We start from the raw sequence: 25974 nt of genomic DNA on the forward strand, positions 1-25974 counted from the left end.
CAGTGCAAATGCTCTCAGGATAATACATTAGGGAAGCTTGGCATGATTAAGTGTCAAAAACCCAAACCCAAACCTCAGACTGTATGTCCCCTTGCTATTAGTACAGTACAATACCACCCAGAACATACATGTTTTATCAATAGTTACTACAGATTGCACAGCAGGGGCAGTGCCCCATGCTGCTCTGATTCTGGGACGCGATGGCATGGATTACACTGTAGTGATTTTCTTGTCCTTGGTGGCCTGTTTGATGGCAGCCTGCTCGCAGATGATCTCTTTCAGGCGCTGCAGTCTCATGTTCTGGGTTGTCTGGTCCCCGACGCCAGTCTGGCTACGGTGCAGCAAGCTCAAGGCGTAGATGTACTCCAGCTCCGTGTACTTCACTCCTTGATCCACCACTACGTTTAAGAGCTCGTCCGCCGTGTTGTACAGCATCTCATAATATTGCCTGTAAAGCAAGCAAGGAAACCAGCCATGAGCATGATCTCAGGTGCTTTTGAATCAATACATCCATTTACACTATAACACACTGTAATTTATTATGCATTATTGTATTATGGTAGCGCCTACGAATCCCAGTCATAGACTGGGACCTCACTGTGCTAGGTGCTGTACAAACAAAGAACAAAAAGACAGTTCCTACCCCCAAAGACTTACAATCGAAGTATAAGACGAGAGACAACAGGTGATACAGACAGATCATAGAAGATTAGGGTTGAAAGAGACCTCAAAAGGTCATCTAGTCTAACCCTCTGCTCAAAGCAGGACCAACCCCAACTAAATCATCCCAGCCAAGGTTTTGTCAAGCTGGGCCTTAAAAACCTCTAAGGAACGAGATTCCACCACCTCCCTAGGTAACCCATTCCAGTGCTTCACCACCCTACTAGTGAAATAGTGTTTCCTAATTTCCAACCTAGACCTCCCCCACTGCAACTTGAGACCATTACTCCTTGTTCTGTCATCTGGTACCACTGAGAACAGCCGAGCTCCGTCTTCTTTGGAACCCTCGTTCAGGTAGCTGAAAGCAGCTATCAAATCCCCCCTCACTCTTCTCTTCTGCAGACTAAATAACCCCAGTTCCCTCAGCCTCTCCTCATAAGTCATGTGCCCCAGCCCCCTAATCATTTTTGTTGCCCTCCACTGGACTCTCCCCAATTTGTCCACATCCCTTCTGTAGTGGGGGGCCCAAAACTGGACACAGTACTCCATGTGTGGCCTCACCAGTGCCGAATAGATAGATAGATAGATAGATAGATAGATAGATAGATAGATAGATAGATAGATAGATAGATGGGGGAGGACATCCCTTGTGCCCCTCCACATCTCACACCATTCATCCGCAACTAAACCGCACCTCTGTGCCATGGGAAACTACAGGGAAAATCTTCTCCAGCAGTTAAGTATCAGAGGGGTAGCCGTGTTAGTCTGAATCTGTAAAAAGCAACAGAGGGTCCTGTGGCACCTTTAAGACTAACAGAAGTATTGGGAGCATAAGCTTTTGTGGGTAAGAACCTCACTTCTTCAGATGCAAGTTAGTAACAGCAGGAATGTTATCTTTAGACATCTGGCCTCTAAAGGGCAGTGGACACAAGTACAAACCAGCCAGCACATTGCAGTTCATTCAGACTCTCTCAGTCCAACGTGGTCAAAGGGCAGAAACCTTTAGGATTGGAGGGGTTCAATTAGCATGATAAGAGCTTATGCCCTTGCCCCGACTGATGGATGCTAATAGGAAGTAGGGTTGCCAACCCTCGAGGCCTGGGGTCTCCAGGAATTCCTGTGATGAAATCTCCAGGAATAGAGCCAACCAAAATTGGCAACCCTAATAGGAAGCAGAGTGGATCTACAGGCAGGGCCCTAAACTCAGTCAGTCAATGTCATTGTAATTGGGAAAGAAATTCAAAAAATGAAAATGTCTTTCAGATGGTCTGAGTGGCTCTTGGAATAAGTTAAAGCCGAGACGAGGGGACGGGGCTTGTACAGAAGCTGCAGATCTGGTTAGTTTCAATTAGTGTTAAATGCACTGAATTAAAGAATGAATTTTAAAGCCGTGAATTTAAGCAAGGAGTCATTTCAGTGATGAAGGTGTCACTTTCCAAGGGGGTTGATGGTGAACAGTCTGACAGTTAATCACCGGACCATTATGGAAAGGTTGTGCTTTGATTGGCCTATGGATTGGATTTTATTCCTATGTTCCAGCCAATCAGAAAGAAGCGATTACACTTGCTTCCACTTTTATTGGGTTTGTGGTAGGAGACTGGTTGAGAGGTTTTACTCCCCCCCGCCTTCTTCTCCTAAGAATAAAACCTATTTAATGATGAGCACATTTTAATTATTTGTAAAATCAGGGAATGCCAGTGATCTCTAGGAGGGAGTGTTGTCTAGCGGTTGGAGCAGGGGATTGGGGTCAGGACGCTGGGTTTCTTTACATGGCACTATAACTGTGTGGCCTTGCACAAAACACACAGCTTCTTGATGCCTCATCTATACAATGGGTAAAATAATGCTTACCAAGAAGGATCGCATGACGCTGCCAGGAGTCTGAGGTCCAGACTGTGCCACGAAGGCAGAGGCCAGTGTGGAGGCGGGCTGGAGCTCCCCAGGCCGGGGGCGCTTTGGAAGCATTATGCCTTAGGGTGCTGTTGGGTTATCCCCTTTAGGAAGCAGCACTTTCTTCCCTCCATGGCTATCCTGCCCTTTCGGCCAGTGTCGAGGAGTCAGGGCTCTGGCTCCATCAACCCCCAGTCCCTTTAGCGGTGGCAGGGGCTGCAATTCTGGGCAGACCCCTGCTGGGAGAAAGTTCCTTGTACATTGCTTTACTTGTGGGAGTGCAAAGCTGGTTCTCCCAGGTAGGTGGGGAGACCTGGCTGCTGGGTCTGCCTTTCTTTGGGGGTGTCACAGGCACAGGGAGTGCAGGCAGGGCCGGCTCCAGGCACCAGCTTGGCAAGCAGGTGCTTGGGGCGGCCACTCCGGAGAGGGGCGACAGGTCCAGCTATTTGGCGGGAATTCGGCGGACGGTCCCTCACTCCCGCTCGGAGCGAAGGACCTTTCGCCGAATTGCCGCCGCAGATCGCGATCGCGGCTTTTTTTGTTTTGGCTGCTTGGGGCGCCCAAAACCCTGGAGTCGGCCCTGAGTGTAGGATGGATGGATGCATAGATGGAAAATCTCTCTTTGCCAGTTAGGAACCAACGACCCTTTTACCTTTGTATGGCCCCGAAAGAAATAACCATCTTAGAAGCTCAGGATAAAGATCCATTTCTCTTTGCACGCAGCGTACTGCAGCAAGAACTCATTTCGAAGGAGCACCATGACCCCCTGTATGTCTCCCAGCTGCAGAGCCAGGGGAAGCAGGAATGCTGCAGTGTGTCTGAAGGTGAAGTCTGTGTTGTTTGTGTGTGCTCCGGCAGTGGGACGTGGTGGAGTAAATAATTTAAGCGCTTGCAGGGGCGGCCCAAGAAAGCTATCACCTTCGCCTCCTCTCCGCTGTCTGAATGCATTAAAACGGCAATCTGAGGAGCCGCTGGAAAGTGGTGCACTAAATGTTACATTCCTCTGGTCCTTTGGTGTGCAGCCCCCAGGGATGGCCTCACTGAGAGACCCCACTGCCTGCGCACAGTACCCAGCATACAGACTGGAGTACTAATCAGTTTTACAGATGACCTTGTCCAGGTGCCGCAGAGCTCACATTTTGACTGGCTAGATTCTTGCACTATGCTGGTCTCGCTACAGTCCAGCAGAGATGTTATCTGTCTCTGTGTCCTTCAACACTTAATCCACCGCTGCGGCTTGAAGGATTTGTTCCCGTAGCTCAAGTCTGTTCCCAAGTTATCCTCATCCTGAGCCGGCTGGGAGGGGTGGTGGTTCTGACAGCTAAATGACGCTGACTCAAAACTCCTCCCCAATTCTGAGCACAACACGGGATGGGTGATGGACAGGAGTTCGGGTGAGCTGCCCGAGCGGGAGAGAATCTGTGTGTGTCAGAGGGGGGCGTGCAGGGAAGGACAGTGGAAATGGAAATAGAAAGGAGTTCCTTAAGAGCGTTCAACTGGGTTAAACTGAAAAACAAAGAGCGCTGGTTAGCTTCCAGGGTTAATGTTACAGTCAAGAAAGTTCCTGGAGCTAGAGAGAGTCAAAGGGCCAGTTCACTGGTGAAGTTTCCGAGCCATCACAAGACATCGCCTGAGAGTTTGTGATGTTGCTGATGCTACAAGGCGCTATCCCCACCGGAAACACAGGACAAACGGGTCAGGGAATCTGTGATGATATAGAACAGTGGCTCCCAAACTTTCTTCTGCCAAGGACGCCTTTGGCATCTGCCTAATTGTCCCGGACCACTTTCATTTCCGGGGCTACCGTAACTCCGCCAGCATGGGAATGGTGCGTGAGAGGTCACAGAGTGCGGAAGATGCCATTTTGAGAACAACCTGGCGTCCTCCATGCAGAAAAAGTGCCGGATTGCTGTTCTGGTGAGTTCCAGCCCTGGGTCAGGGGATGGATCCCCGCATGACCCTCAGGGGATGAAATCCACCCATTTCACCCAGAACAGGCTTAATAATGATGCGTTTTATAGTGCCTCTCAGCCCAAGGAATTCCAGTGTTTTACTGGCTGTTATCTAGAGCACTCATCTGTTCAAGAGTGTGTGGGGAGGGGTCTGACAGACAGACAGACAGACTGGAGAGATCTTATGCTGCCCTCTAGTTACTGTGGTCTGGAGACGTTATAACCCCAACAGTATTTCAGCCACACACTCCTGGGCAGGTCTGCTACTCCATCCAGAGGTGAAAGTAAGCCGGTATGGTCTGGTACGGCGTACTGGCAAGAGCCGGTACACAGCCAACCATACCGGCAGGGGCAGCTTCCCCAGGCCCGCGATTTAAAGGGCCCAGGGCTCCCGGGGTCGTGGCGGTGGCCTGGAGCCCCGGGGCTCCGGCTGCGATTTAAAGGGCCTGGGGCTCCGCTGCGGTAGCGGCGGCCGGAGCCCAGGACCCTTTAAATCGCCACCGGAGCCCCGGGCCCTTTAAATCTCGACTCCAGCGTACCAGTAAATCCTTTAAGTTACTTTCACCCCTGACTCCATCTAACGTCCAAGTCATCCATGTTTTCCTACTGATTTCAATACGGAATGATTTTGTTCCCATCCAGAACTTTGTTACGTCACACCTATATTGGCAGCCCTATGGCAGCTTCCATGGAGTGAGCCCCCCAAAAAGCTAAAATGTCCAGGGGTAACATGGGATGTTCTAAGATTTTATTGCTGTATTCTTTTTAGCAGCTGTTTCTCTGTCTCACTCACTATGACCGTGATGTTGATTGTGCTGAATGAAGACAACGCTATTTCAGACAGCAGTCAAAAATATCTATTTGCCCCAGGCGAGAAGCATTTTGTAAGGCCGAGACAGTGCAGTGCCCTTTAAGAGCACGGTACTGAAATCTTTTATGGAATGTTTGTAGAGCATCGCTGGGGAAAGCTAAGAAACTTTGGGACCAAATTGCTTAATACTGCACTAAAATAGCGTGAGACCAAACCTAAACTTTGTCTTCTACGTGACCTGAAATAGACCTATTGCTACAATGTCTAATGCTGGTGGCTCCTAGTACTGTAATCCCAGAAGAATGACAAAGCCTCAGCACCACTCTGCTGATAGAAAAATGGATAACAAAGCCCTGAAAAGCCCTTACTATGGGGCAAAATTGTTTAACTCAGGAACCCATCATGAAGAGGCCAACACGTTTAGCCAACCATACTAATGGATACACTATTCTTTTAGGGTCAGATCCTGCCTCCCCTCCCGTGTTGGTGCATAGGAACCAAAAGACTCCGCAGACCTCGGGCAGTTCCAGGTTTGTGGATGTGGTGGCAGATCACAGAATGGGGCCTGTTCCCCTTTATAGCCACAGGGCTGCCACAAGCTGTCTCCCAGCCAGCTGCTTGCAACTTGGCCAGTTCTTCAGCTAAGCAGTCAGCGGGAACTCTGGTCACAAGCAGGGGTAGCTGAATAGCACGAGTAGCTTTGCGGTAAAGTGGGCTAAACATGGGTCCAAGGAGCACAGGCCTACTGAATTTTATTCCAGCTTCCTCTTTTGGCCTTTGTTAAGGCTCTTCACCTTTCTTACCTGAGATTTCCCATTTGCAAAATCCTGTGGCAAACAGAATGCTGTGATGATAAAGGTGTAAAATCTGAAAGATGGCTACCTAAAGTTCGGTTCCTAAATCCATATTGAGGCACCTAAATATGTGGCCTGATTTTCCAATGTGTTTTGAGCAACCAGCAGCTCCCATTAACCTCCCTGGGAGCTGCTGGCTGCTCAAAACACGTTGGAAAATCAGACCACATATTTAAGTGCCTCAATATGAATGCAGGAATCTAATTTTAGAGTAAGTTTGAAAATCTTGTTCAATGTGTATTACCTACACCCTTCTCTCCCCCCCCCCTACATTAAAAGAACAGTAAGGTTGCAAAGTCAAGCACTCAAAAGTCAAGAAATGCCTGCCACCTTTGGAGAATTTAGCTGCAAAGCTCTAACAAATTTCTACTGAGCACGTGCACACTGAGATTTTTCAGAAGTTTATAAATTTGGCCAGATTGAGGTGGATTTTCACAGGGATGGCAAAAGGCATTTCCCTAACACAACAGTCACTCCCCTGCCAAATGTCAAGTCCCTGCGCCAAAGCATGAGGGCAGTTGAGCCTCTCAAGGAAAAGGTCACCAGAATTTTTGTCTAACATGGGCAAAACAATATATTTCCCCTTAATCTCTTTTTCAGAAATGGCCAAACCATTCCAGCTGAAACTTTCCAGAACAACCCAGCCTGAGACAGACACCCAGCCTGGAAAATTTCAGCCCAAAGTTTGGTGAAGTTGTAAGCAACCAAATGATAAGCAACCGAAAGCAGAGTCTTACCCAGGGAAATGTCAGGCAGCCATAATTCTAGGCCGCACTATAATGTGCTAAAACGCGCACACAAAACCTTCTGGTGCTCTCCCTGGCCCCAGCTTATTTGGACAACTGTTCTTTTCAAAACTTTCTGAAATGTTTGAAACTATGCACAAGCAGCTAGATCGGACTTCTCTTTCAGCAGGAGGCTGGGCAAAGATGGCCACACCCCTTTTATTTGTCTGTCTGTGGAAGCATTTATATTACACTGACCGCCCTGGGATAGGAGCTTCTGGTTTTGGGGTGCATCCTAACGAATCATCTTGCTAACCCGCCTTAAATCTCCATGTGATCAATAGGCAACGTTTGAGTTGGCACCGGGGAGACAGAAGCAGTTCACAACCTTGTCCAAAAGCGCTAACGCTGGCCCCACCTTCAGCATTCTTTTACCATGACGATGCAGATTGCCACCTCCACCATTCTCCTCTGTAAGGTGTTCTAAACCCTCAGCTTCCGCAGTAGAAATCTGCACCTAATCAATTCAGGAGTCACCTGTCACTCTTTTCAGAATCAGATTATTTTTTTAATTAAAAATTTCCTACAAAGAAAAAGAAAGGTATGCATTTTTAATTGAGTAAAATGAAAACTCGGCCTGTCTGGCATTGCATCGCCTTTGGCCAAGCCTGATTTGCAGGAATAATTATTCACTGCATTACTGAGTCTGCCCAACTTTTCCTCCCTTGTCTTTGAAAGTATTAATAAATATTGATCAGACACACTCCTGTTTGCCTTTGCCAAAGCAATTCTGATGGACTCATCTTCTGATGTTATCAAATAATGAAATATGAAAGAGTGAGTGGAATTAGCCTCTTGTTCTGTGATTTTTTATTTAGGCTCTTCATTTTACTTTCAGAAACGTGTTTCTGCCTGCCACTACAAATGTTCTTTTGATTGTCAGAAGGGGAGGACAGGTTATGGAGAGTTGTTCTGCACTCAATGGAATTTTGCAAAATACTTCGCTTTTTAATCTTGCCATTTAAAACAGAAAAAACCCAATTAATATTTATCAGAAGTCTCTTCCACCATCTGATGAGACAAGTTAATAAATACTAATATGTATTAACACACCTAACAAAAAACCCCTAATGCCCTTGGCCTCCAATCAGCTTCAGTGTGATTGTGTTTGGGTGCAAGGGTCCACCCCCATCAGATCTTCCAGGCGGTCAGATACACAAAGATAGGCGCAGTATCAGAACCTGCATAGAATGGAATAGATCAGAGCCTGATCCCACAAATCCTTTCGCACCTGAGGAGACCCACTGAAGTCACGGAGCTGCTTGAGAGAGTAAGGACTATTTGTGTGTTTGTAAGCTTGTTAGGGGCAGCGACGGTCTCTTCGTTCTGTATTTGTACAGCACCTAGCACAATGCGGCCCCGATCAATTACCGGGGCCCTTAGGGGCTATGCTAATACACATAAATAATGACAACGGTGTGAGCACAGGTTAGACCAGGGATACTCAGACCTCAGTGGTTCAGGAGCCAAATTAGCAATCAACATTAGCCAAAAGAGCCACAGTAGTGTGAATTCACGGTTTCATTTACTCTCTCTGTCTCTCTCTCTCTTTATATATAAACTGTCACAGCAAAATGATTGACCAAGTATTCTACAAGTGGTTAATAATGTAGTAAAAGCACCCTGATTGGTTAATAATTAATTCACACAGTGTTTTAATATCAAGTGCTACAAAGAGCCGCAGGAGACACATTAAAGAGCCACTAAAGAGTCTGAGGGTCACTGGGACAGATTCACTCTCAGCAGGGTCTTCTCTGCCAAGGGCCCATGACTTCGTGATCACTCTGAGTAAAGCTGCAGCATCTTCCCTGTATCGAGAGCCCTTGGGAAATCCCAGTCAGGCAAATCTCAGCCTTTAAAGGACGCCATAGGGCGTCAGGCAGTCCCCCAGGCCCTGCCACCCAAGGCATTAAATCCTGTATATGGGTGTTGGGGCCCAAAAAATCAGGAAGGTTTTTGTGACTCTGAGGGGTAAAAATACTAAATCAGTCCTCTCCTTTGTGTACCCTCCCCTGGTAAGATAAGAAGGGGCCATGCAAAGCAAAAGACAGGTCACGTTTAAAACAAATAAGGAATTGGTTCTTCACACATGGTCTGACACTGCTCTCCCTTACGCGCATGTAAATCCAGAGGAACTCCATCGTTACAGCAGAGTAAAAGTGTGATCAGAGCTAGGTTCACACTGTGTGATCAGCTACTGTCACATACCATCCCCAGATCTGAAAAGGGACTGGATAATGTTACAGCCAATACAAAGAGTCTGTGGCAGTTACGCAGGCTGAGATATGGGTAATCAAAGTTCATGCTTCAGGTGGAAAGCCAAGTGTGTAACCACTATGGAGAGGAGCATATCCCACTCCAGCTTTATCCCATTCTGCTCATGTGCAGAGCAGGACTAATACATTCTCACAGCGGGTCCCTCCAAGCTACTGACAATGTGGCTTTAGCACTGGTGGGAGTTGATCACTGCAGGGTCAGGAAGGAATTTTTTTTTTTTTTTTTTTTTTAAAAATAATGGAGATATCCTATCTCCTAGAACTGGAAGGGACCTTGAAAGGTCATCAAGTCCAGGCCCCTGCCTTCACTAGCAGGACCAAGTACTGATTTTTGCCCCAGATCCCTAAATGGCCCCCTCAAGGATTGAACTCACAACCCTGGGTTTAGCAGGCCAATGCTCAAACCACTGAGCTATCCCTCCCCCCAGCCTTCCTGTTTGCACAACTGGTCAGCTGGGAATGTGGGCCTGGTTTGATTTGCTTTCTAAGAAGCATTGTGGACCTGGTTTGATGGCTCATTGGCTTGACCTGGTATGGCAGACCATATGTCCGTACATCTTTTACAAGTTCTTAGAATGGATTTCTCCTGATGTCAGGTGACAGTAAATGCAATCACCTCCTTAGGAGAGGAAGGAAACAACTAATTCCCTCCCTTCCTTTTGCTCTTTAGAATGGGAGAAGCTGGAGAGGGTGATAGATGTCTCAGGACCAGCCCTCTCTCTCTATATTCACCCAGCAGATTGGCGGCAGTAATACGGGGGCTTATGGCGGGGGAGAGGAAGTGATGGAATATCTCAGAAATTCAACGATGGTTCGAAGGATGCCCGGGGGAAGCTCTTCAACACCCGGTAATACAGGCAGCGGAACCAGCCTTGTCTTTATGACACATGAAATTTGTTTGGCAAACACAAGGCTCAGTCCTGCCACCCTTGCTTGCATGAGTGGTCCCTAACTCATCTCATGGAAAGCCACTGGGCCATTTATTTAAGGCCTGTTCACCCGTCAGGGCTGGGGGATTGGGCCCAAAGTATCTGAATTCTCTGGTGTGTCCTAAAATTCTTATGGTAGGATTTAGGGTAAGAGGACAAACACTATATCTTTAGAGCACCTGGAGCTGGATCCAATGCCCAATGAAGTCAATGGGACTCTCTATTGATTTCAGTAGGCTTTGGATCTGGCCCATAAAGAGCTACTGCTATAAGTGACTCCCTTCTGTACTAACAACAAATGGGCGATATTAATATCTGTGTCGGACGTGGTGCTGGGATCAAAGGAAGCCATGCTGAGAACAAATCTGAAGAGACCGAGCAAAAGAGGCCAAAGAACAGAAAACAGGGTTGTGTTTTCAAAACAAAACATCCAGATCCCCAGGACTGAACCCATTTAACAATGCTGCAGTTCTGAGCACGTTTATTAGACATAAAAACCTCTTGGGAAAAATGATCATCTCTTGAACTCTCTTTTTTGGAGGAAAGAAAAAAAAAGAGGGTTTCTCACTTTAAAAAAAAAAAAAATCTCTGAAAAGGCAATCATGATGAGACAAGCTCCTTTGAGAGCTATTAATACGACTCTCCATTTAAATGCTAATGTTAACCTATAACCCGGGACCTGCACACAGAAAAGTTTTTCAGAGGATGGTCAGGTGAATTCAAAATTCAATCACGATTTTCTTAAGAATGATTTGCTCTCGTCTTAAGAGAAAGACCTTCAGATTTCTGGTGTGTTATTTTAGTATAAGGAACATCACTTTTATTATTCATGTTTTTACACAGATGCCAATTCCGTCACAATGCAAGGCAGTTAGGTATGGATTCCGCAGGTACAAATTCAGCTCTGAATGCTGGCTTAACCAAATATAGGAAGCGTTCTTCCCATTATATCCTCCCCCTTTGTTTGTAGGGAGACATTTATACAGCGCCCACAAATATGCTGGGTGCTGTACAAAGCAAGTAAAATGACCTATTTTGAGGAGCTAACCACAAGTGAGAATAACAAACAATAGGCGGTTAAGATGAAGAAAGCGAAAGGTTGCAGTAATAAGTCACTCGGTGTAAGTATGTGCAAGATCTTGGTGGTGCCAGTAAGTTATATATTCAGAGAGCATGTGAGTGAACGATTAAGAGCATATGTATATATGTGTCCTTTAAACTACTGAAGCTAAAGGACAATGTTGGCACAAGAACAAATGAATATATATTGGCCATGAATAAATTTAGGCTGGAAATTAGAAGAAGGGTTCTAACTATCTAAGGAATAAGGTGCTGGAACCGCCTCACAATAGGAGTAGTAGGGGCCAAACAACCAACTAGTTTTAAGATGGAGCTTGATAAGTTGATGAATAGGATGTGACGTGGCTGCCTGTGATAACGGGACTAGACTAGATGAACCAGGAGGTCCCTTCCAGTCCTATGTTCCTAGCTCATTTCTTGTTGGCAATATGGAAGAAGAGGTTTTAGGGGAGTGATTTGAATAGGGAGACAAGAGGGTGATGGGTTGGCAACAGGGATTGTAGGGACATTCTATCAGTAGGGAGCACAAGAGATAGGGGCAGAAGAGGAACTCTAACAGGTTAAAGGTGGGTGTCATCAGTGGAGTAGTGGGGGCAGGGGAGATCATCATCATGTTCCTATTATGCCTCTGGCGTTTAGGGCAGTGATGAAGCTCCTCCACTCCTGTCTGTTTCTGACAAGGCTTTCAGTGGTTCCCCAGCTGTGCCCCAGGTTTTTCAGCTCGGCTTCCACAGCTCTTCGTCATATTGTTTTCAGGCGGCTTCGTTTTCGCTTGCCTTCAGGTGTCCATCTTATTGCTACTCTGGTGATGGAATCAGTTTCCATCTGAAGCACATGACTGATCCATCTCCAACGCTTCACGGCAATGATGGTGCTCAGATCCTCTTGGCTGCACTGTGTCAATAGATCTTGGTTTTAGATTGTTCTGGGCCAAAAGATACAGAGGATTTTTCTGAGGCAGGTTGTATGGAATGAAGACAGTTTGGACATGTCATACTTTCTCATTCCCAAGCATTCTGCACTATAGTGTTGAAAGTATGCAGCTCTGATAATCTTGAGTTTGGTTTTGATGTTGTATTTTGATGATTTCCAGACTGTATTTAAGCTCCTGAAGGTGTTCCTGGCTTTATTGATTTTGTTCCGGATGTCCTGGCTTGTTCCACCATCCTGGCTGATGGTGCTGCCCAAGTATGTGAATGTTTCTACATTGGTGAGAACATAATCCTCTATCCGTACTAGTGATGGTGAGGCAATATTAAAGGTCATGATATCTGTCTTATTGCGGTTGATTTTCAGTCCAATTTGCTGGCTGAATGTGTTGAATTGAGTAGGAGAGCAACATCAGCTGCGAAGTCCAGGTCTTCAAGGGATGAGAAGAGCGTCCATTTAATGCCTCTTGACATGTCTTCTGTTGTACGCCACGTTACCCAGTCAATGGCAATGTTGAAGAGGATTGCAGACATGACACATCCCTGACTTACTCCTGTTTTGACTTGAAAACTGAGCTCACTGTGATCAACACTGCATGTAAAAGCAGCAAAGAGTCCTGTGGCACCTTATAGACTAACAGACGTTTTGGAGCATGAGCTTTCGTGGGTGAATACCCACTTCTTCGGATGCATGTCCGAAGAAGTGGGTATTCACCCACGAAAGCTCATGCTCCAAAACGTCTGTTAGTCTATAAGGTGCCACAGGACTCTTTGCTGCTTTTACAGATCCAGACTAACACGGCTACCCCTCTGATACTTGACTGCATGTAAAGTTAAGACAGAAGCTTTTGATGACGTTGATTATATGGAAAGGAATTCCATATGCCCGCAGAATGCACCACAGGCTGGTCCTGTGAATGATATCAAAAGCCTTCTCAAAGTCTATGAAATGTATGTAGAGTTGCCATTGCCATTCTAAACACTGTTCTATTATGTTTTGTAGAGCGAAGATCTGGTCTGTGCATCCACGCCCTTTCCGAAAACCAGCTTGCTCTTTTCTGAGAACCCTATCAACTGCCTCTGATATACTCTGGACTATGATCTTACACAATACTTTGCTTGGCACAGATAGAAGTGTGATACCACGCCAGTTATTACAATCCCTGAGATTTCCTTTCTTTGGTATTTTCACTATGACCCCATTGGTCCACTCATCTGGCACTTTTTCCCTTTCCCAGACTGATGTAAATAGAGGAGCCAGGATAGATGCTGTTAATTTAGGATTTACCTTGAACAATTCTGCATGCAAGTTATCCTTGCCAGGAGCTTTCCCATTTTTTAAGGATTTGATGACTTGAATGGCCATGTCTTCCCATTGCTCTGTCGTTGTTTGTGTTGTCCTTACCGACCTTGGCATTCAAGTCTCCCATGACGATAGTTAGGCAGGGGAGAGATGAGGTCTAAAGTGTCAGCAGCATTGTGCAAGGCCCCTGAATGCAAAGGCAAGACTTTTTAACTTGGTACACTGGGCAAAGGGGAGCCCATGGAATTCAGTATTTTTCAGACATTCCCACTCTTTACAAAGACAACTATGATTTTTGCACGTTTTCCAATGATGGGTGTTTTAAAGCGAGTAGGAACCTACAAGGGTGAGTTCTGGTCCTTCTTTCCCACTGGGAGCCCATGAGAGCATAAAAGAAATTAGAAATGGAACACTTACTACTGTACATCATGGAGTCCATTCCACCAGCTGTACAGAATCACTTCCTACACTGTATTCTCTACGTGCTATGTCCAGTCATGGTTTTAAATGTACCAAAGTGATAGGGACGGTCCCACTATTCCTCATAATCCCTTTAAAATGTTCTTTGTTTAACTTAATCCATCATTTGGGCCTGTTCAGACAATGATAACGATCCTAATAATGATCCTTCATCTCAAAATAACCCGAAGAACTTTGCAACCATATAATGGATCACTTCACATGCTACTGACACACAGCCTCTTGTCAGAGGAAAGAAAGACAACAGCTCTGTAACAGGGCAGTGCAAAACTATGTAGCAATTCAGGAGAGGAAATGAAGAATACCATCACCAATGCCTTCCTGAAGTAAAAAAGAATAAAGTATATAAACAGTCTCACTTAGGGGAATAATGATGGAAATTTTCAAGAAGTGAAATGATGTGTTATCTCCTCAATATATGGTTCACTCTTTATGCATCCGAAGAAGTGGGTTGTAGCCCACGAAAGCTTATGCTCTAATAAATTTGTTAGTCTCTAAGGTGCCACAAGTACTCCTGTTATTGATGTGTTAAAGGAAATATAACTTGAAAGGAAGAACCAACAAAGAATTTATAAAATAATGCTACTTTGCACTCCTCTGAAAATCAAAACATGTTATAGGCTCTTTAGACTTTATGGGCAGAAGGGAGCATCATTATCATCTAGTCTGATCTCCTGCACATCACAGGCCACAGAACCTCACCCACCCACTCCTGTAATAGACCCCTAACGTCTGGTTGAATTACCAAACTCCTGAAATCTTGAGTTAAAGACTTCAAGTTACAGAGAATCCACCATCAGGAAGTGACCCGTGCCCCACTCTGAAGAGGAGGGTGGAAAAAAACCCCAGGGTCTCTGCCAAGCTGACCTGGGGGCAAATTCCTTCCTGGCCCCAAAAATGGAGATCAATTACACCCTGAGCACGTGGGCAAGATCCACCAGCCAGACCCCTGGGAAAGAATTCTTTATAGTAACTCTGAGCCCTCCCCATCTAGTATCCCATCACCAACTGCAGGAGATATTTGCTAATAGCGGATGGGCCATATGCCATTGTAGGCAATCTCATCATACCATCCCCTCCATAAACTTATCAAGCTCATCAAATGTTTATGAATTAAGGTTTACAACCCATTCCTGGTGAGGTGTGAGCTCCTTTTACAAATGGGGGAACTGAGACACAGAGTTTAAGTGACTTGTCCAAGGAAAAAAACAGCGGCAGAGATGAGAACAGAGCACTGATGTCCCATCACCCAGATCTGTACTTGAGCCTCCCTTCAGGGACAGACTCCAGAGTCCAGGACTCTAAGCTGGGGGGCCAAGCGATTTTGGCTGAGTTTTTTTTTAAAGAAACCTAAAACTAAACTTCTTAATCCATATTAAGGCATCAAAAAGACCATTCAAACCTGTTAAATAATTGTTCATAAACAATGTCTAGGACACTCCTGGTGGCTTCACATTGACTGGCAAAATGAAGCGAAGAACAGAAATTCTCACTCTCCAAATGGAACTTTATAGGGTATTAAATAAGCACCCTCAGCACTTATCTAAATCTTTAATTAGTTCTATAATATACTGATGATATCAAGGCTAATTAAATTTATACAGATAAGGAGCAATGAAATTCTAGCCAAGTGAGCTGGAAAGTACATATTAAATAGTAAATTTAATGGTTCAAGCAGATAAGTGCAACTTTATATAAAAAAAATTAAATTCAATTTACATGTTGTATTCAAATTGATTCCGAGTGTTCAAATGATTGGGAAAAAATCTTTTTAAATATATCAGTAATAGTGCTCATCTGACCTGTTTAAATATCAGTTATTAATGCCTGCATTTACAAATAAACCACACGCATTTGCATTTTTACTGCATATGGTAAAAAATTACCTAAACCGTATGCCAGTTTATAAAGAATATGAAGCCATTTTTCCCCCTGCCTCATGTGGAAATGAGGGGAGACTTGGAAATGAATAAAGCAACAGAGGGTCCTGTGGCACCTTTAAGACTAAGGGTAGGTCCACACTACCCGCCCGATTCGGCGGGTAGAGATCGATCTTCTGGGATCGATTTATCGCGTCTCATCTGGACGCGACAATCGATCCCAGAAGCGCTCCCCCGTCGACTGCGGAACTCCTGCTCGCCGAGAAGAGGAAGTGCTGTCGACGGGGGAGCCTGCCTGCGCCGCGTGGACCCGCAGTAAGTAAACTTAGTTCGATCTAGGAAACGTCGACTTCAGCTACGCTATTCTCGTAGCTGAAGTTGCGTTTCCTAGATCGATCCCCCGCCCCAGTGTGGACCAGCCCTAACAGAAGTATTGGAGCATAAGCTTTCGTGGGTGAATGCCCACTTCATCAGACGCAAGTTGCTCTGTTGCTTTTTACAGATTCAGACTAACACGGCTACCCCTCTGATACTTGGAAATGAATGTAGCCCCAAAGAGGAAAGTCAGCAGTTCGAAGGAACGTACTGCAAAAACTGCTCCAGTCAGCAAAAAAACGAATACAATTCTAGCTATCCTTTGGGAACGACAATTACTGTGGCCAAAATCCTGCCATATTTACAATCAACTGGTTCAGAACTGCACAAAAAAGCCTGATGCTGTAATCAAGGGGAGGTGTAGTGGTGCGCATTTGCAAGTGTTTAATGGGAATGGAAATTAATATTATTGGTGGGTGAAGGGCACATCTTATGGGATCACCTCATTCATTTATAGCCAAAGCAAAAGACGTGGCAACATGGGAAAGGCTGTATCAGATATTGGGTCCTTCTAGTCCAACATCCTGCTCTGGCAGAAGTCAGGAGCTGATGCTTCCGAAAACCTTTCAAACTCAATATAACTGACCAATTGCCTAAATTCCATGTTCTTGAAAAGGACCAGCTTATGCTCTGATTTCACTCATGAATTCTCTTGGCTTGCCTACTTTAGTGGCTGCCAACGCTGGTAACTGGACTTTTATGGGCAGTGTAACACCAAAACCAGAATGTGGTCTTTTGCCTACTGAAGATTCTGGGGGCTGTTGGAATGGCCTGCAAATTCTTGCTTGCTGGACATGGGACAGAGGGCTATCAAAGTCAAGACTACAATGAAGCATCCCAAGTATCATTGACTGGCCCACCAGTGAAGGACAATTAATACCAGCAGAGAAGGGAATTGAGTGCTCTGTCCCTCTCTCTGGGGACAGATGAATGGTGGGATGGGACTGGGGGCACTTAAAAGGTTGCTAGCAAGGGAGAGATCAGTGAAACACTAGAGGGTTCTTGGATGAAGAAAACTAGAGCACTGTCCAGCCCTGGTTGTTTGTGGACCCACCCATGAGAAAAACCATGGATGTTTGCATCTCTCTAGTAAGTTTTGTGTATAGTATGATGCTGCCTCAGAAGAACATAAGAGGATGTGGGTATATTCAAGGATGGAGAACTCGAGAAGCAGGTTACTTATTTCAAAACACAATTCCCCAGTGAGATTTCCAGCTGAACCAACAGCAGAAGATGCAGAGTGGCTTCACATTCCAAGCTTCCAGAAAGCAAAGGGTACTCCTGATTCTAGAAAAGGACATGTTATCAGCACCTGAAACTGCCCCTTCTGAACCTTCCTCTACATTCACCTTGGGGGTCACTCTCCATAGTGGACTCGATCCTTTGCCTCTTTGCTGAGATGCAGTCCCAATTTTGCTGGTGGCTTTTGTGATGTGGCCACTTGGTCACTAGGAAGCGGATTCTGACTTGCCAACCAAATTCACATAAGCCACTGAACAATGAACAGATGGTAAAAACGTAGTCATTTACCCACCTGCGCTGGATTTGAACAAGCACCCGAGAATCACATGGTACCATATTGCATTACCAAGGGTATCTTTTACATACTACCTTTTCTTCAATAAGTAGTGAGCTGTTTTCCATGATGGCACAGAGCAAAATCACTATTTGCACCTCTTTTCCTCTTCTCTCTCTTTTTGTGTGTGTGGGGGGCATAATTTTGTATCTGATACATAACTCAAGTACACTCACAAGGAACTTACTTTAGTTTCAGATGTAATGCCTTTATGTGCTGTGAGATCTCATTTGAATTTTATATCCTTGATATATTTGATCTCAGATCTGGAATAAAAAATTGTAAATTCTAGGCAAGCTTTGCAGCCTACAATAATGTCTGAGTAAGAAATTACATGCTGGAGAGTGCTTCCTGAAAAGAATATATCATTCTTATAAATCAACATCATACATGTATGTTCAAACACAGCAATTTCAATACAATTATTTTAAAACTGCTCTTAAAAACCAAGACTTAACATTTTAAATATCCACCTGAATTCACACTTTTTTCTTGGCTAAAGAGAACAGGATCATAATGGGACGAATTTAATTGCCACTTCAGAGTTTGTGTGTTGAAGTTCTACATCTGATGTGTGAAAGTTCAGGAATGCCAATCAGGCATGTTGCAGATGCCACTCTGCAAAATTTTCTCAGACAGTCTCCATCTGCCAGATATGTTAATACTTGTGTTGAATCAATAATTCGCCTCCTTAACTCCATGTTTCCTGCATCTTAGTCAGAATTGTCAATGTCTGCTTCACCAGAGGATCCATACCGGACAGACAGGAGTCGCTTGGCCTGCATCTCCCATTGGGCTGGTGCTGTACTGTACCCAGGAGCCAGTCACTTTCAGTATTGCAGGGATCATCCAATCCACTCAGCTGTTTCCTGGTTTACACGTGAGCCAACAAAACCAAGATGCTCCACTTTTTATTAAAACACATACTTAGTGACTCTAATTCCTCAGAATCACACCTCACCGTCCAAAAGCTGGCTGAACATTTCCTGAGAATTAAAACTCTTAGCATTTGAAATACTAAATAAAGTCTTTGATCTTTCTCCAAAGAACTCAGATTTGGTTTTGGATGCAGGGAAGAGATAATCATGACTATAACACTTTGGATTTACAGTCTACGGATCACATGTATCAAGTAGGAAAATACTATAATGAACTCACTGTACATGCACATGCTGCTACTCTCTGCTAGATGGAATCAAAATTGCTTATGGTGTGTTCCTTGCACTATACTGCTAACTGCTAATGGAGAATGTTCTTTAACTCAGATGGTAGGGACCTGTCATTATGGAACAAGAGGACCTTGGTTCCATCCCCAAGGTTACCATAAAGCTCCAAATAGCCTCATTGGGCAACACAGTGACAGAACTGAAGCCCTTGGTGGCCACATATTAATTTATTGAAGTTCTATTATCCTTGTTTTACAGCGTGAAAGAGAAACACAGAGCATTAGAAAGTCCCTGCCCAAGATTGCTCAGTGAGTCCACAGCAGATCTGGGATTAGAACACATGACTCTCAGCCCTTTGCTCTAACTATGAGATTACAGTACGCCACATAAGATGACTTCCCTCTCATTAGTGGCAGCTATTCTCTCTGCTCTGCCATTTCTGGCCTTGGGTTAGCTCCCTTCTCTCTCCCCACTGCTGGGAGGACTTGCCCTTCTGCTGCTGCCACACCAGATGATGTTCTCTGGACAGGGCCGGCTCTAGGCACCAGCAAAGCAAGCAGTTGCTTGGGGCGGCAGATTTGCAAGGGGCGCAAGAATCCAGCATGGGAGCAAAGAACCAACAGGGGCCCCTGGGAGCTGTAGTTCCTTGGTTAGCTCCCTGCCTATAGAGCCAGCCCTGGAGCAGGGAAAGAACTATATTTCCCAGCATTCCCTTGGCCACTAGCAACAGGAAGGGGTGTGGGAAAGGAGTATGGAACTGAAATCTTCAGCTTGCTGTGAATGGTAGGAACAGAGCCAGCTCTAGGTTTTTTTGCCGCCCCCCCCCCCCCCCCGCTGCCCCAGCTCTGGCCCCCACCTGCACTCCCCTGCTGCCCCAGCCCTGGGCTCTTCCCCCCACCCGCACCTCCTGCTGCCCCAGTCCTGGGCTCTTCCCCTCCCCCCCGCACTCCCTGCCACCCCAGCTCTGGCCCCCACCCGCACCCCCTGCCGCCCCAGCCCTGGGCTCTTCCCCCCCCCCCCACCCGCACCTCCTGCCGCCCCAGCCCTGGGCTCTCCCCCAAAGAAGGAGTTGGGTGGACTAAATGGACGGTGCACCTCTCTATCTGAAGCCTAGCAAGGGAGGTACATGGATCCCACTAGAATTTAAAATGAAAAGTAAGGGAGGGGAGGCTCTGGACCTGGGCAGCTTTAGATACAGTACCAGGCACTTAGGAGGATTTCCACTTCTGAGCCATGGAAGCAGAAATTGACTTTTCCTCTCCAGATATAGCTAATATTCAGAAAGGGAATCTAGCACCTGCCTTCCAGATTTGAACACCCTCAAAATTCAGGAGTGCTCAAGCTCAATTTGGGCAGCTGTTACTTCATTTCCCCCAAATCAAATATACTGATCCACTGTAACTTGCTGTAGAAAAAGTAGAATAAATTGAGCAAGAAATGCTTCCAGTGGTTATTAGGACTGGAATTGCTATTTTCAACAGCCATTGCCTTTTTTTAAGTTTTAGTTTTATTTGTTTAAAAGAAAGACCGTGATAGTGCATTCCCCATAGAAACCAAGAATGGAACAAAAGAATAATAAAGGCACCTCAACTTTTCCTCATTTATGTAGGACAGTCTTATAATGTGCATCCAGATATCCTCCAATCACACGAGCTGAAAATTGTTCCGCTTTACTGCAGTTCTGTAACCATATGGGAAGTAATCCTGTCTGTGTTCTGTGCACCTCCAAAATTCCTGCTGAATGACCCGCCCTGGGAGCGAGTTACCAGTGACCCAGGGCTGGGGCAGCAGGAGGGTGCAGTTGGGAGGGGGAGAGCCCAGGGCTGGGGTGGGGGGCAGCCAAAAAATTTTTTGCTTGGGGCAGCAAAAAACCTAGAGCCGGCCCTGTCTCTGGAGCAGTCTGCTCATCTCTTTGCTTCAACACCAAAGCTCAAAACCCATCTCTCCTAACCGGCCTAGAACCCATCTCTCCTAACCTGCCTAGAACCACCTATCCCCCATGCTGGGGCTAACACCAGTACTTCACACTCTCCACATCTGCTGTCCCCGCCTGCTTTTGTGCCTTCCTATTTCTGCCACCATAATGCGGCTGCATTGGCAGGTAAAGAGCTCATCTCCTCGGCTTAATTTAATTAAGGGAGAGACATCTGCGAAATATGTGCTTTAATGGCATAGAAAAGTGATGAGTGGTGACCCTCAAACATATTACACAACACAAATATCTGTCACATTCTAGCAGATTACCGGGCATGAAGCATTGCAGTTTCTAATGAGATCTGACTGACCGGGTAAACCAATCCACTATTAAAGGACTTGAGTACATTCATTCCTATCTATGGGGGTTTGTGGTAGAAAGAAGCAGCTGATAGTGAAAGGAGCAGGACATTTTTTCTAATTGCTTCCATTTGCAGCCTGGAACAAAGCAATCGAGTTGCACTTCAAGCTGACAATCTAATATTTACTTTTTGAAACAATTTGTAGACAAATGGCCGGATAGTTGTTCTTCACACACTGAGGTTTTATTTCCTCCTTTGTGATTCTTTTTGTTGTGTCAATTTTTCTATTCAAAAACCTGTCCCTCTTCTAACACCTTTGTTTGCCGATCGCTGACACCATTTTCAATCATGGGCGCATAAAGAAGTTTCCTAAATGCTATGTTTGGAGTCTTGGATCAGGAGGTAAAATAGATAATTGATGGGTCTAAGTAGATGGGCTGAGTGCCCAGATATGGACCCCACATTTGAAAAGAGAGCTTCCTGGGGAGTCTGTCTCTTGACCCATTCAAAGTGGGATGACCCTGAAAGTTCATTCCCTTGCTGGAGTCTTGGGGCCTGCTTCTGATCCCAGTTACACCAATGTAAACCAGGGGCAGCTCCATTTAAGTCAATGGCGCTACCTCAGTGTGAAATCAGCATCTGGCATCCAGGCTGTCTCTGTTACATTACTCGGGCGCTACAGGAAATGTAACAGGCAATCTGGAGAGTTCCTTGTTTGTTTCCCATCTCCAGGCTCTCTTCCTAATCAGACATTTCTCAAGGGGATGAAACTTTTAGGCTCCCCCATCACCGCGCAAGCCACCCTAGCTGAGCTTAAATGGTCCTCCTCTTTCCAGCCATTTCCCCTCTCTTCACTCCTAGGCAGACCCCTCCCCAGGACAGCAGGCATCTCCAAGTGCTAGAAGGTAACTAGTGAGTAAAATCAATCCAGACAAAGAGTCAATTCTACAGATTCTGCTTGATTGCTATTTGCTGGCCCTCTGGAGTTCCTATTGTTAATGAAAAACTTGGTTTTTACAAAATACGTTCCCCCTCCCTCCCATTCTCCCTGGATAGCAATCACCTTGAAAGCTTAAAAAAATACACTGTACTGCCCTTTATATGCTTCTGTCTGGAGGTGCTGCTGTCACATCCAGGGTTACAAAAACACATCACTGTCCTCCCCCAGGGCTACCGAAACCTCAGAGACAATTTCTCTATAGTCAACATGAATATGCAGGTCCCCTGCTAACAGGGTTCCTGTCAGTTTCTCCCTCACACTTCTCTATAACGTGCTAACCTTTGCTACCACCTCTCTGATTCTTCCCCTGCCCTATTGGTCCCCAGAGGGATGTTTTCAGGCATAAGTATTACATGCTCCTTTTTGGCCACACTGTTTGCTTCTGGAATTGAGAACATGAAGCTTCCCGTTTGCAGGAAAAGAAATAGTCCCCAGTCACTGTGTGAACAGAGTGACAGTCCCTTGTAGTAGCTGCAGAAGCCACGCAACAAGAAGCAACTGCCCCTCCCAGGTAACCCTCAGAAGAGCTGCCTGTATGGTGGGAGGAAAGGAAAAATACTACATTTCCTTTAACTCAGAAAGTGGATGGTACCTTTGCTTTGCTAATGGACACTACTCCGTGTGTGAAATTTACTCGTGATCCCTTGGAAACGGGAAGCTCACAATATTCCTCCTTTCTTCCCTACCTGGTGTTTCTGTGTCCTTCCATGAGCCCTGCGATCATCTGCTTTATATCCGCTCACAGCATAAGGGTCCATTTCATGGGCTCAGTTTCCTTGTGGCAGGAGGACTGGACAGAGCTGGATTATTACTACTGTCCATTCATCTTCCATGCTTGTATTGTCTGCCTACTGCTTCAGCTGATGCCACCGGCTGCTCTGATCTCTGTGCTTTGGATCATCGAGATCGTTCATATCGGAACCTGTTGTTATTATGGGCAGCTTGCTGTGCTCTGGGTCTCCAAGAACCATAAATAAAAGGCCTTTTAGAGGAGGGAAGTAAACGCTGTCTTTTCCTCAAATGGATCACCCTGTAGGACTGGCACCACAGTATGGGACAGAAGGGTGCAAGTTTATACTTCCTTGGTTTGGAATGATATATGGATCATCCTTTCACCTGATGCATCTTTGTTACTCCAAAGAGGATGACTGGGCCCTATGACCAATCCCTCGTGGCCTGTACCGGATGGTCACCCACAATGGCTGAGTAGCACTCTTAGACTGATTAAGGACACCTTAGGTCAGTGTTAATTATTTGACCTGCATTATGACGTAAATGTCATGATGTTGCACAAGCCCCACGATTATTTCTGTATCCTTTAGCAGCATGGAAGATCGATTTGCGGAAGGACAGATGGTCTTGCTAGGTCAGGGTTGAGGCATGTTGTACCCATTCTCTTTATAAACAGACTCAGGTCTCCAGCGTTTCAATCAGCACCTTTCCCCAGCATTAAATTCACTTAAAATAATAAAAGCATTATGTGTATTTTAGTGTCACTGACTTGGCAAGGTATTGGCAAGATGGCGTATGGCAGAGCCTGGGAAAACTCACTCATGTTCCAGTGGGTGGCACCCTGGACTTGTTCCGCAGAGGATAAAGCCTCCTGCTGAGCCAACACATTTCAGTGTCCTGCTGAGCATAGAAAACAGCGAGAGCTTCACCCCACTGGCTGGGAAAAACCACTGTGCTGGCACCAGTCACCTGGAAGAGGGCGATCCGAGGAAGGATATGTAAGAGGGCTGTTACGTTTCCGCTTGTATTTTCCTCCCAGCTCATCTTGCCATGACCCGAGCAGTCTTTAACTGGGGTGTGCATCCGATTTGCTTCTGATGCTACAACAAAAATGGGGGCTTATTCTTGAGTTTCTGCCTGAAAATCTGCCATTCTGTCTTGGGCTAAGAAAAATGGTGAGATCCATACCTGGTAGGCCCAGGCCTCCCGCAACCACTCTCTTTTCTGGACCTTACCCAGGGTTAGAAACAAATAAACAAAAATCGTTCCTACGGTACCTCATGCTCCCAGATGTCATTTCATTGCCATCAACTATGACAGTTCCTCCCGGTGATCACCCAGAATCAGGACTGGCAGTGCCTCAAAGATGTGAGATGGGTGTCAGCATCAACCGGCTCCCCACAGCTTTGAAAATAGCTTCTGACCTGGCTGTTTAGCCACCAGGGAACCATGGGAGCTCAGAATCTTGGCAGAGGGGTGGTAGAGAGAGCTCTGCAGGATCTGGGATGGGGGCCGACAAGACTCTCTGATGGAAGAGTTAAAAAAAAGAACCTTAAAACTATCTTTCTGGCTGAGAGCAGGAAGTTCACTGGTTCACAGGGTCACTGGGATTTCCTTTTTTATAGGAATCCTTAAGCTAGCCCTCAGAATTTAGCCTACTGGCCTCCGTGCAGAGTTATTACGTCCATGTTATTGGCCCTGGAGGTCCAGATGGGACATGCACTGCTTAACTACATCCTGATACAGAACATCAGGTATGCCCCAACTGTTCCTTTCCTTTTGGGGGTGCGCTGTGTGGTGCCAAGAGGCATGCCTCACCCACCAGCACTGGAGACATCAATCTGAGTCTGTTGACAGAAGCTGACGATACCGTTAGCATGTAGTCTCGTTGTCCCACCTGTGATGCTTGCTTTGGAACGTGAAGCGTTTTAATTCTGACAGCTTTCTAAGCAGACGCAGTTCAGGAGCTACAGTCCTGGGGCAGAACAATTCCCAACTCAATACTGCATGAGTGTTTTCACATTCTACAAGTATGGGCTGGAGACTCACAGTAAATGTGCTGGGGAAAGGGTCGCTGGTGGGGAATGTGAGTCAATAGCCTTTCTGCCTTTGTTTCAGGGTAGTGATCCACAGGTTTGGGAGAACAAGCGAGGAATATGGAGAGGGTTTGTGGCAGAGGGGGAGAGAACCAGTTGTAGAGAAGGGGTACAAAAACGAGTAGGTTGGCAAAGAGGTGACCCTTCCATTCCATAACAGTGTCAAAGCCCCAGGCTAAATGAGGCAAAGGATTGACAGTGGAAGCTGCAGTCTGGCACTGAATCCCCCCACCCCGCCACTGCAGGATTTTCGGAGAGAGTGATTCAAAGGCTAACCCAGCTCAGTCAGTGAGCCCCCATTAAATAGAAGACTTTCTGCCTGATCAAACAATAGCCTGATGTTTCTGCTATGAAAACCTGGCTCATTTGGGACTCTATTATCAAATGAGGGCATGTTAAATTCCATGAAGAAACTCTGGTTTGCATATGTCAATAATACTGTGCAGATGCAAATCGGGACCTGTGTGCGCTCATTTTAGAGTGCATGCTCTCAAAACCTGGTCCGTCTGATCAATCGACACTCCACACCCCTACACACTACAGACTTAGTTAAATAGAATGATCTCTCGGACTCCAGTGGTACTGTCAACAATCTCAAACTGAGACCCTGTAACCTCAGTCATACAAGTAAATAAACACTGGCTGTGTATTGTTACATGGCCCCTGGAAAGTCATTAAACATAGCAATTCCAAAACAAAAGTTTTAAAAAGAGAATAATGCTTGCCCTTTAATTAACATTCAAAGTGCAGCAGGATAGACCAAGTGACTGAAACAGACAGACACGTACCCACATTCCAGATACAAATGAAGGACTCAGGGACATAAAGTAATTACTTGGTATTTTTCACCAACATTCAAAACTACTGTTAAAAACAGGTATCAAGAAAAGACTGTCACCTAAGAGAGAAATGAGGAACTTGCTT

At 45.7% G+C, this 25974-nt stretch overlaps 1 protein-coding gene across 1 annotated transcript in view; it reads right to left on the reverse strand.

Annotated features, from left to right (window-relative positions):
• Positions 1–210: 210 nt before the first annotated feature.
• Positions 211–25974, reverse strand: part of EXOC4 (exocyst complex component 4) — a 607048-nt gene continuing 581284 nt past the window's right edge. The window contains exon 18 of the mRNA XM_065409076.1: positions 211–448. Within this exon, the coding sequence (XP_065265148.1) occupies positions 211–448 (238 nt within the window). The remainder of the gene's footprint in view (positions 449–25974) is intronic.

The sequence above is a fragment of the Emys orbicularis genome, chromosome 1 (genome assembly GCF_028017835.1).
Source record: "Emys orbicularis isolate rEmyOrb1 chromosome 1, rEmyOrb1.hap1, whole genome shotgun sequence".
Lineage (NCBI taxonomy): Eukaryota > Metazoa > Chordata > Testudines > Emydidae > Emys > Emys orbicularis.